The following is an 11,329-nucleotide window of genomic DNA, read 5'->3' on the forward strand; positions in this document are numbered from 1 at the left end:
TTAATGGATGTAGAAGAAAAAGAAATGAAGAATCTGAAAAATTACTTTTAGAAAAATTACTATTAGAAAAATAAAAACTATTAAACAATTAGATTAGATTTAGATAATATTATATTAATTTAATTTCTGAAGATTGTTATGACATAATTTTGACAGATACGTGATAGATAAAAAGAATAATTCTAAAGGAGTTTCGTGTTTTCTATACAATATATGATATAGATATATGTTTAATATATAAATAAAAATTGATATGTCATAAATACTTTGTAAAATATTATTTTCGCAATGTTATAATTTGGATATAAAAATTTCAATTCTATAGAATACACAACATTTACCACAACAGAAAATTGTTTTTACATTCATTTAATCTAAAAAAGTATTTTTTTATTTACAATATTTTTGTATACAATAATATGCAATGAAACATAAAAATTTACAATTATCTATTTTGATTTTCACCATTACCAGTTGAATTATTTGTAAGAATGTTACTATCTTCAATCAAATATGTATTTCTTTCTTGTGAATCAGTAGATACAGTTTTCTGTTCTAGAAATGAATGTGACTGTGACATTTTTAATTTCTCCATTTGTGAAACAGTTCTATCTATTTCTGCAGTTTCGGGTAATGACGATATTTCAGAGGAAGTTCTTTGTATCAGCAGTGATTGTACATCAGACACTGGCAGATTTTTCGAAATTGGTAATAAAGGAGCCAAAGGTTCCAAAATAACATCTCTGTTTAAGTATGTTATTCCCTATAAAAAATGCAGATTATTTGTTATATATATAGTGCTACTATATATATATAGTGCACTATGTGATTCATTTAAAAATAATTTTGTACATTTTCTTACCTCTGCTTGTAACAAATTTTCTGAAATGCCTAAATGAATTGCACTTTGATTTGGTGGAAAAATAACATGAATGCAGTACTGTACATAAGGAACCAATTGTTCACTCAAACATTCTATAAATTTGAGCATATTCTCCCTTTCTGAAGCTGCAAAAGCCTGAAAAAAATATGAATTGTATTAGATATATATCTATTTAATTTTAAACAATTGGTAAGATACAAGTTAAAAATATTAATTTACCTGTTGTTCTTGTTTATAAAAAAGTAATATTGACTTTGCTACATTATGTAAAGACTCTTGTAAAATCTTTGTACAAAAAACAGAAAGTGCTACTGGTGGACAAAGTCGTATTTCATTAAAAGCTGATATAAGTCCATTACAATATTCAGCTAATGGATAAAATTCAACCAATTGTTCTGGTGGATTCTCCTGCAAAATATGGTTTTCATTTGTATTATAAAGTGTAAATTTGAAACATAGATCCATTTCATTAATTGAAGAGAATATGGAGTGTCACTGACTTATTTTTTCATATAGATTTTCCTCCTTTTGGCTTGTACCACCAATTCGGTGATACTCTGTATAATAAAAAGACAATTACTTACTGATTTAATTGTAGTAGTTATTTTAATAGTAGTCTTTTGTATTTTATTAATTAAGGTAAATGATTCCATATCACTCTCAAACTTTTTTGTTGTCTTGCGAATACTAGACTCAAATTTTTCCCCAATAACGCGTACAAATATATCAGACATTCGGCCTGTAAAATCAGCACCTACTCTACCAAATGATAAACCAAAATATGTACATTGACCCAAAATAGAATCTATTGATGTCACACCAGGTAAATCTTGTTCTAAAGTCATTAAAAATTGGGATATCTAGAAAAAAATTAATTATATTGTATTGAAGATATATTGTCAAAGAATACATAAATATCCAATATACCTTTTCTTCAACCCAATGATAAAATATAGCACACTCGTTTACAGTTATATCTCTTCCTGGTGTTATTAGTTCATCATCATTAAACATAGCTTTATATTGTGTTATTATATTGAATAAATGTATTCTGGATAATTCTATAGTTTTTGTGATATGAAGATTAGCTAAATGGAAATAATATACATTATTAAATTATCTATTTGATATAATGTTTTATACGAAATCAACCTACGGTCTTCTTTGGGGATAGCATTCAAAAGACTTTGAAGCCAGCTATCACGTGCTTGTAGAAATTTAATACGTAATTCAGGTTCTGTAAAAGCATCCATTGATCGTAATAATCCAACAAGTTGTAGACATCTGGCGAGTGGTAAATCACCTCTTAATGAACCAACAACTTGTCCCACCATGCCAGACCAACTGTTTTCAATTTCTGTCACTATGGACTAAATCATTAATAAACAACTTGGAATATATTTTGTTACATTCTGTAAGTATGTTAAATTATACCGATATAATTGGAATATCTCCATGTTTAGTTCCTAACTGACGTGCATATTGAGATAATTCTAATGCTTCATTATATTGATTACTCCTTAAACAAGATTCCATCAACTGAGGCATTTCAAGTACTTCAAGTAATTCTGCATTTCTTGTTAGTGTTAAACTGTTTATTCTTCTATGTGTATTTATATCTTTTGATATATCACAAAATGATTGGCACTTTCCCACAAATTTAGGTATCTCTTGTACAAGTCCATCAAGTCGATTTTCAGTCTCATTAAACTTGAAATTAAATAATATATTTTTATTAATGGATAGACCAATGAAACTATAAAAATTACTAAAGTTTGGAACATTATTACTTGTTTAAATATTTCTCTAGAACTTTCTGCTGTCTGAATAAATGTCTTATAATTTGCGAACACCAACTCTTGTGTAGTTTGCAATACTGAAGTTTTCTCATCATTCAAATGACCAGGCTCTTTATCTAAAAAGAAATAGATACTTTATAATCTGTTTTAAATTAAAGAATTACATATTAGAAAAAATTGCCTTACTGAGCTGATCAACATCGTAACCACCAAGTTTTGATAAGTATTGGTAAAAATCTGGATTCTCCTTCCATAATTCTGTAAGAATGTATAACAATGTATAATTATAACTAAAAAGATTTACTTCAAACAGGTAGTTTAAATGCGATATATCAATATTGAGAAGTGAATTTGTTTCTGCTGTAGAAATAAAGATAAATTACCTGGTATGCCACTTGGAAATACGAGATTTATTACATTTTCAGTTTCGATATCCATTGTTTATTTAAATAATACATTTGTACATACGACTGAAATACTTAAACTATTATTACGTACTGCATATTGTATATATATCTATAGGTTACACGTTTAGAATATCGTTTCGTATCTTGACAGAATACCTCGATTGTAACAGTACAATTATTGGCTGTTCGTTGAATGAATAGTATACAGGTCCCACAAGGAAGATCCAATGAATTTAATTCTTGACTGGACTACTGTTTAATGTATTAGTTTCAACTGCATGAAAAACTAGATTGTAACAAAAATAATTCAATCAAGAAATAAGAATGTATAAATAAAATATATTAAAAAACAGAGAGTTAAAATAAATTGAAATAGCTATATTAAAATAGAAATTTTATAAAGAGTTTCGATAAAATTTAATGATTATGTACCAATGTTACCGTTTATTTTTTATGCTTTTCAATAATAAACGACAATTTTAATGGATTTTATAAGATATTTTAATATAAAATAATTTTTCTTAAGTATGTATATCATACAATAGTGTAATAGTACCATAGACATACTATTGGGGACATGTGATTATTACCTGTTATTTCATACATGTAACATCTGATATTATTTAGTTATCAGCTATGATACAATTTAATTAAAATAAGAGGTTATAACTAAAATTATTTATACTGAAACATTACACAGTAACTTTCAATAATTCTTTCATTTAATACAAAATGATATTAAATGTTCTCAAACAGGTAAATACATCACTTTTTCACTCAAAATGAGGTTATATAAATCTACCGTATTTGTAAAAATAATTATTTAACCAAATTATACAGGTTACAGCATACTGTCGACGTCCTTTATTTAACGAGACAGTGAGATTATATAGTATATATGAACCGCCGTATTTAAAGGTTATCTATGAATAGTTTATATTTATCAAATTATACTTTATATTAAATTTGTACTATGATTATGTTTAATATTTAATTTATTTGTACTATTATAGCAAAAAGAATATGAGATACCAATTTGTCCTGTTTTAAATATACAAATTACAGGATACAATTATCCTGTACTTGAGAGTTATCAAAGCTTTGTTCATAAAGTAGCAAGTGTATTTAATTTTACTATTGATCAAAGGTAATATTATAGCCATATTTTTTAGTATAAAGAATTATTTGGTATTATACTATATCATAATGATGTGTTCTGTTTTCATAGCTTTCCTTTACCACATAGAGAATATAAGGTAAAAAGATATAAGAAAGGAGGTACTATAGTCGATGCTGAATATGATTTAAAAATTTACGAGAGAGATATACAAATATCAAATGTGTCATCTATAAAATATCCTATTCTTATTAGAATATTAGAAGCAACTTTACCGGAGGGTGTTACATTACATGTTAATAAATATGATCCATCATTAGAAAGGAAACGTTTTATACCAAATAGGGAGTTGATTGATATCAAGAAAGAGTTAGATGAATTAATTGGAAATAAAGGAAAATAAGAGTAATAATTACTAAAAAATTATTAATTTATATAACAATAAAAAATTAGTTTTGTGTTGTAACTGGAAAAAATATTGAAGGAAGTTTTATAATTCATATAGCAATAAATAAATAATTCAGTTATGTAATTTGAAAATAACTCTTATTGTGTAAAAATTATGTACAATATAAAAGTATACATGTGCTTATTCAAGTTTTATATATATGTAAGTATAGAAAATATATATACATATATATATCTTCGTATTTAAATTGAAATCATCTTTTTATAATAGTCCAAAGTGTACAACTTTTATTTTTGAACCTTCTTCTTGTCTTGAAGATTCCTTTTCTTTGTCATTAATAGTTTCTTCTATAAAATATAATATTACATATTTGAACATATTACATATTATTATAATTATTAAACTATATCACTTACTTGGTAGTGGTTGAAAATCTTTAAGATAATCTTCATTTCCAAGGCACAATGGAAGACTTTCTGCTAACTCCCGTTTAGGATCAGTTAAATGTACTTGAGTAATTGTGGAACGTTTTTGTTTATGTGATTGACCCTAGAAATATAATAAAAAAAGTGAATACCACATATTTTTGATATCTTTAATGCTTTACTTATGTTTATATACTTACTGTACCAGGTACTAAAATATGTGTAACAGTATCTGAAAATTTAACCTTTGGTTTTTCATTTGTTGTTAATGTTGTATCTGTGAAGATAGGAAAAGAAGAACAGGACGTAGAACTAGAAGTAGATGGTGATATGATAGGTAGAGGTGGAATGTTGGAAGATATCTTAGATTCTTTACTAATATTAGTATTTGTACTGTTTTGTGATGATACTAATTTTGAATGTCTATCAAATCTGTTTTGTGCACCATAAGTAGAAGAAAATTGTGAATTACCTAGTCTCGTATTATTAGTAGAGGAATGCATATCAATGTTATCACAACTTCCATGAAGTGAAATGCAATCAAAGTCATAATTAAATCTGTATCTAGATTTAATATTGGTATATTTAGGTTGATCTTGTAAAATATTGGATGCAGAATTTTGTCTTTGTAGTAAATACGAGTTGACGTTTCTTGTTCTAATAGATGAAACTTTTTTAATCGATTCATCAATATCAGCTAATCCTGATGTACTTCTAGATAAAGGAAGATTTTTTTTTGGAAGACTTTGAAAATAATTCGTAAATGAATTTGTTAAAGAAGGTGGTGGTGGAATATTGAAATCTACTTGTTTTTTTCCCAGGAAAGGTTGCTGTAATTTCATAATACTGGGATTATCATCATTATTAAAATTATTTGAACTGCCATTGCATGAATCTTTTACTTGATTTTCAAGAAAATTAAATGAAGTAGATGCAAGATTACTATGATTGTTATGTAAATTGCATGTTAATTTATTTGTTACAACAGAATCAGAAAGCGTTTTAGACACAAAATTACTGATTGTAACAGATGGCTTAATATTTTTTAAAGGAGATGAGTCAGATTTAGTAGTTACTAAATCATTAAAAGATTTATCATATGGATTTGAAATATCTGTACCAAGTGTACTAAATGATGTAGACATAATATTATTATCTATGTTATCTAATGAAGATTTTAATAGATTAGAAGAAACATCCGATGTAACCGATTCATGTGTCAGACTGTTAAAAGGAGTAGACATAAAACTATTTTCTTGTACTAGATTCGTTGTTATTGTATCATTAGGTATATTATCAAGAGGCAACTGCATTTCACCACGTAGGACTTTCTTCAGTGTGGTATCTACAGAGTTCTCATTAACTCGATTAGACATTCCTGTTTTTCTTTCATTTAAAGACAGACTCCCAAATGAAGTTGTCATTAAATCATCAGAAATGTTATTTAAAGATTGTGAATTGCTGGTAGAAGACATTGTAGATACTGATGTTGGATGTGCATGAATTTTATACAGTGGTTTGTTGAATGATGTTGATGTAAAAAATGTATTTGGAAGTGAAAGGTGAGATGAATGATGGAAGGAGGTTGTGGTAAGAGTATTATTAGATATACTGAAAGATTTTGTTTCTAGATTACAGTCAGTTTTTTCACTAGGTGATATGTCGGTAAATGAAGTAGATAATAAATTTTTATGAAGGGTATGTGGATGGAGAACTGGTAAGGGTGGAATTTGGTTGCTAGACTCTTTCTTATAATTGTGACATTTCGATTTTATGTCAGTTTGATTCTCCTTTGAAAAATTGTCACTTTCGTCACTATAAGATACTTCTCCTTTATCACTTATTGAATCAGAACACAATGAACAGGATGCTCTAGAACATGTAGAATCTGAAAATTGTTTTTTATGGTATATTCCTTGAACTAAAATGTATAATATGATATTTGATTTATTCTTACGTGAACTACTGCAACTATTTGATCTACTTAATATGCGTTCAGCATTTTCTTTTGCAGCAGTTGCCATTGCTGTATCATTTACGACTATTGCATAAAAGTGTATATCCATAAAAAGATCATGGTCATTCAAGTCTATAGCAAGCCTAAAAGCTTTTTCAAACATATGATACCTACAATATCTAGAATTAGTTTTATGCGTTACAGAAACGTTTTTTAAAAGTAAATATATGTAATACCTTAATAAGTGATGGAAGAAACGTCTTGTTAAATCTCTTATTTCGTCTCCATATTCTTCTTCAATAGCTTGACTTATTGGTTTAATAGGTACATGAAAACTGCCTAATGCATTTTGTATAAGATCTAGAGAGTCAAATTATATTATGTTTATGTTATATTATCCATTACAAAGCAATTAAACTACAGAAGTGTATCTTACTTTCCCGTTCTGTTGTCAATGGTAGTTTAAACAAATAATTTACTATCTGATTTAATGCATGCATACATGCACGAGAATGAGTATCCCAATTCATAGCTAATAGTAAAGAAGTTGCTTGTTCAACTTGTGATAAAGATAAATATCTCTTGACTAATACATCACCAGTAAAAGAATTTCCTTCCAACATTTTAAGAACACCAAGAGGTCCTCTATAAATTTATTATATTAATACCATTTTTACTTGTTACTTGTATTATAAAAAGAGCTTATATAACGTTATACCGTTGAAAAATTAACAATAATAAAGAATTTCCGTGATTATGTAAATTAATATAACAATTTAAATCAGTTTTTTTATTCCATTCCATGCGAAGTAATGCTGGTTGAATTCTACAATGTAAATAGATGTTTTGTATTGTATTATATGCATAGCAAGTGCTGCTGTTATATCTTTGTAAGAAAGTAAAGTTAAAATAATACCTGAAATACGAAGATAAGTCAAGTATATTAGCTTGTGCTGCTTCTTCGGTCAATGTTTGACTTTTAATACAGGATAAAGCAATGTCAAAATGTTGAAATTGACCTTTATCATTTCCAACAACAAATATTATTCCATCACTATGCCACGATGCCAATGTAGGTATCTTAAATATATATACATATATATATCATTTTGAGCATTTTAGAAATCATTGTTTTAGTATTGCACTTTACATATATGCATAGCTTACAAAAGCTGCTTTTACACTAGCAGTAGTAGCTCTAGTCTGATCATAAATTATAACAGAACCATCTATACAACATAATAACAATAATTCTTGAGTTGGTGAAAATTTTACACAACTTGTATGTGTAGGTAATGATACAGAAACCATTGCTATTCTTTGAAGTTTATCTTGTTGAGAAACTTCATATGTACGCCATTCTATAGTTACTTCGCCCTATAAAGTACTCAATTGTATCCATTGTAACATTATAGGATACGAATGACACAATATTATTACCTTTCTTGAAACTTTTTGTTCTACAGAATGAATAATATTATCATTACATGCATCAAACATTATACATAAGGGATCAAATTCACTACGTATATAACAAATTAATTCTAATTTTACTCTGGAAATAAAAATACATTATCTATAAATTAAATTTGAAAGAAATTAATATTTTTATTAAACAGTAGATAGAGATAAAAGGACAGAATTAAAACAAATAAAATTAAAAACAAGGAAGAATCTCTTTTTGAATACCCTATTAAACGATAAAGATGTATGTTAGCACGATCATGTTCTTTTACAGCAGGACTCCAAGGATAAACTTCATTTATAGTAGATTTCCACCAAATTAAAATCTATAATTTATATCGTTCATTACAAATTCAAGAAAAGATAACTGGGAAGTTATTAGTTACAATATAAAGATAAAAGATCTTAATTCGATAAAATTTTTCACAAATATATTTACCAGATCACCACATTTATTGGTTTGTACTTTTTTGTCCAATCTGCGGCCATTAGGGCCAAAGAGATCAATCGTAGATAATTTTGGTTCAAGTTTATTAATTTTATCGAAGACATGTCTTTTCGATCTTGTAAAATGTACAACAGAAACTTGGTTATCGTTATAGATGCAAAGAATATAATTTTTTGTGATTATCACTATAAATATAAATAATAAAATGTCTACAACTCTTTGAATAAACATATAAATGTAAATCATATAAAAGTATACAATTACCATCTGATATATGTTCCAACAGTTTTCCTATGAGATACTTATCAAAAGTTATTTTACATACATCACCAGTGGCAATATTAACTTGTATTTGTATTAATAACGCATTGTTTAACATTAATTGTAAAACACAGTCATCATACCACTGACAATGTACAATTGTATTATCCTTCAATTGTTCCTATAAGGATATAATTGTTCTTATATTATTTAATATATAGAACGCAAAACTAATTATATTTGTTCTTAGTAGTTGATTAGAAGTTTACCTCTAAGTATTTGATAGAATCTTTTAATTTATTTCCTTTTTTATTTGTTGGTACATATATCATACCTCGTTTCTGGCAATAAGATTTTTTGGCTTCTTCGTGTAAATGATCAATACGTTTATCATGATATCTATAATAGTAATATAAAATTTGTTCTTGTTATAATAATAAAAAGTATTGTATAAAAAAATTATTTATTTGTAAAACTATTACAATATTTTAGAATGCAAATGTTTTATACTACTATTTTGTACACAGTTTTATTAACATGTTTCTTTATTAGTATAATTTATAATACGAATGAATTAATTTGTCTCACCGAAATGCACCAAAGTCTGTACTCTTTATATTAATATTGTCGTCAAAAGTCCATAAGTTTACTTCACCCAACAATGTAAACATTATAAAACATAAAACACTACTACTCTAAAAGCATTGAATATTCATATCAAACTGTATATAAACAAAGTCACGTTGGGTCTAAAAGGGTTATGTTGTGTTACATTAGAATCAAATATAGTTCATTCAAATATATATGATAAACACAAAAGGTACACTATTTTATTTACTATTACTGGAACTTGTTCTTCACCATTTTGTTATAGAATACTGTATTACCGGTATGTCACTTAGACTGCAATTGCAATGTCATTCATAAATCATAAGTATCACAAGTATTGGATCATAGACTTATAATATAAGTCCATGTATAGGATGAACTTAATGCACTTTTATGTCGGGAACTTTAGAGCCCGTTTACCATTTTAGTATCATTCTCAACGTTACCGATTCAGCATGTGTCAGGTGACCCTCTCAGCATTTCTGTACCACATGCGACATTACCGATTCATTATAGTAGTGCGAATTAATACAAATAGGGTATACGAAATACAAAAATAACAAAATACAAAAATTCCATACTTGCGGAACATTTATTTATTTATTTTTATTATGAAATAATTGATGATTCCGAATAGGCTCTGTTATAGAATACAGTTGTTGAACATAATAGAAACTATTTTGACGAATAAAATCATATTTAGTAGAAAAGAAACATTATTTCATTATATATTGTCAAAATTATTCCACCAGATTCGATACGATTTCACGAATGAAGCTTCAATCTAACTATGAGTCTTAAAATTAAGACTTAAAACTAAAAGTAAATCTTGCATCGTCCTACGTCGTCGGTCGATTGATAAACTTATCGTTCTTGAAGTTAGAACTTAAAATAGGGAGCATAAAATAAAGGAACATAAAATAAATTTCAAAGAAACGATATTTAGCACGATTTTAATGATAATTGTTTAAATTACACTTTGTTTAGAGCTTGGAAACGAATCGAATTATGTATTAGGTAGTACTGTTTCGTGATTGCTGACGCAACTGATAAACCGATGATCTATCCAATAAATTGTGAGAATACACCATATGTCCAATAATAATACTTCGATTCGACACGGATAGTATACACATGATTACACTTGTTGCTACTATATCACGTAACAATATTAGATCTCGCATTTGCAGAAATAGAAAATTATATTTCAGTCATTTCGTTTTAAATTTCACTTCGGTTATATCTTCGTAAGTGCATTTGCTAATTACTCGTAACGAATCAAAAATATTATTAAATGAAATGCTATATTACTTTCATTGCAATAAATCAATTAAATCTCGGAGAGTATTACAGTACGTAAAATGGTAAATCAGTCGTTAATTTTATAGAAACTGGAAATTAACGCGAGTAAAGTGCCCTTTTCAAATTTATGTAATATTTACGCGTATCTCTATAATTTTAATCTCTATATATAACATTTTCATGTAAAATTATTAATTCCTTTTTCAAACACATACCGTTCTCGATCTTTCGAAAATATTTATACAATT

At 27.1% G+C, this 11,329-nt stretch overlaps 3 protein-coding genes across 6 annotated transcripts; 1 reads left to right on the top strand and 2 right to left on the bottom strand.

The window, feature by feature from the left end:
* Positions 1 to 353: 353 nt before the first annotated feature.
* Positions 354 to 3,379, bottom strand: LOC100748691 (conserved oligomeric Golgi complex subunit 8). Its single transcript, XM_003488092.4, has 10 exons — positions 3,066 to 3,379; positions 2,869 to 2,940; positions 2,674 to 2,798; positions 2,318 to 2,593; positions 2,040 to 2,253; positions 1,811 to 1,971; positions 1,468 to 1,743; positions 1,103 to 1,291; positions 863 to 1,018; positions 354 to 763 (listed from the first exon to the last, which is right to left on the bottom strand). The coding sequence occupies exons 1-10, from the start codon at positions 3,118 to 3,120 to the stop codon at positions 446 to 448; spliced, it is 1,842 nt and encodes a 613-aa protein (XP_003488140.1). The 5' UTR covers positions 3,121 to 3,379; the 3' UTR covers positions 354 to 445.
* A 186-nt stretch (positions 3,380 to 3,565) lies between these two features.
* On the top strand, positions 3,566 to 4,749 carry LOC100744965 (39S ribosomal protein L48, mitochondrial). Its single transcript, XM_003487976.4, has 4 exons — positions 3,566 to 3,845; positions 3,930 to 4,007; positions 4,103 to 4,236; positions 4,318 to 4,749. The coding sequence occupies exons 1-4, from the start codon at positions 3,822 to 3,824 to the stop codon at positions 4,607 to 4,609; spliced, it is 528 nt and encodes a 175-aa protein (XP_003488024.1). The 5' UTR covers positions 3,566 to 3,821; the 3' UTR covers positions 4,610 to 4,749.
* Positions 4,750 to 4,859: 110 nt separating this feature from the next.
* Positions 4,860 to 10,197, bottom strand: LOC100746178 (WD repeat-containing and planar cell polarity effector protein fritz). 4 transcript variants are annotated; one of them, XM_033319800.1, is made up of 15 exons: positions 9,759 to 10,196; positions 9,440 to 9,569; positions 9,174 to 9,351; positions 8,901 to 9,094; positions 8,687 to 8,787; positions 8,438 to 8,552; positions 8,165 to 8,374; positions 7,914 to 8,077; positions 7,716 to 7,823; positions 7,434 to 7,642; positions 7,234 to 7,357; positions 5,513 to 7,167; positions 5,241 to 5,272; positions 5,032 to 5,164; positions 4,860 to 4,962 (listed from the first exon to the last, which is right to left on the bottom strand). In XM_033319800.1, the coding sequence occupies exons 1-15, from the start codon at positions 9,839 to 9,841 to the stop codon at positions 4,877 to 4,879; spliced, it is 3,522 nt and encodes a 1,173-aa protein (XP_033175691.1). In that variant the 5' UTR covers positions 9,842 to 10,196; the 3' UTR covers positions 4,860 to 4,876. The 4 variants fall into 4 exon arrangements, with proteins under 4 accessions (XP_033175691.1, XP_012239058.1, XP_033175690.1 ...); XM_012383635.3 differs by having other exon boundaries at positions 5,241 to 6,928; positions 6,998 to 7,167; positions 9,759 to 10,194; XM_033319799.1 differs by having other exon boundaries at positions 5,241 to 7,167; positions 9,759 to 10,195.
* Positions 10,198 to 11,329: the final 1,132 nt, after the last annotated feature.

The sequence above is a fragment of the Bombus impatiens genome, unplaced genomic scaffold, assembly GCF_000188095.3.
Source record: "Bombus impatiens unplaced genomic scaffold, BIMP_2.2 scf_0217, whole genome shotgun sequence".
Lineage (NCBI taxonomy): Eukaryota > Metazoa > Arthropoda > Insecta > Hymenoptera > Apidae > Bombus > Bombus impatiens.

What these genes read in the sequence shown, in the direction of transcription:
- LOC100748691 (XM_003488092.4), bottom strand. Translation starts at nt 3,120, where the DNA reads ATGGATATCGAAACTGAAAATGTAATAAATCTCGTATTTCCAAGTGGC. An exon ending in CTAGAGAAATATTTAAACAA is followed by an intron (nt 2,594 to 2,673) that starts GTAATAATGTTC and finishes TTTAATTTCAAG; the next exon opens with TTTAATGAGACTGAAAATCG. An exon ending in AAAATTTGTTACAAGCAGAG is followed by an intron (nt 764 to 862) that starts GTAAGAAAATGT and finishes CATTTTTTATAG; the next exon opens with GGAATAACATACTTAAACAG.
- LOC100744965 (XM_003487976.4), top strand. Translation starts at nt 3,822, where the DNA reads ATGATATTAAATGTTCTCAAACAG. An exon ending in TATTAAATGTTCTCAAACAG is followed by an intron (nt 3,846 to 3,929) that starts GTAAATACATCA and finishes CAAATTATACAG; the next exon opens with GTTACAGCATACTGTCGACG. An exon ending in AATTTTACTATTGATCAAAG is followed by an intron (nt 4,237 to 4,317) that starts GTAATATTATAG and finishes CTGTTTTCATAG; the next exon opens with CTTTCCTTTACCACATAGAG.
- LOC100746178 (XM_033319799.1), bottom strand. Translation starts at nt 9,841, where the DNA reads ATGTTTACATTGTTGGGTGAAGTAAACTTATGGACTTTTGACGACAAT. An exon ending in ACAGACTTTGGTGCATTTCG is followed by an intron (nt 9,570 to 9,758) that starts GTGAGACAAATT and finishes TTACTATTATAG; the next exon opens with ATATCATGATAAACGTATTG. An exon ending in AGATTTTCAACCACTACCAA is followed by an intron (nt 4,963 to 5,031) that starts GTAAGTGATATA and finishes TATATTTTATAG; the next exon opens with AAGAAACTATTAATGACAAA.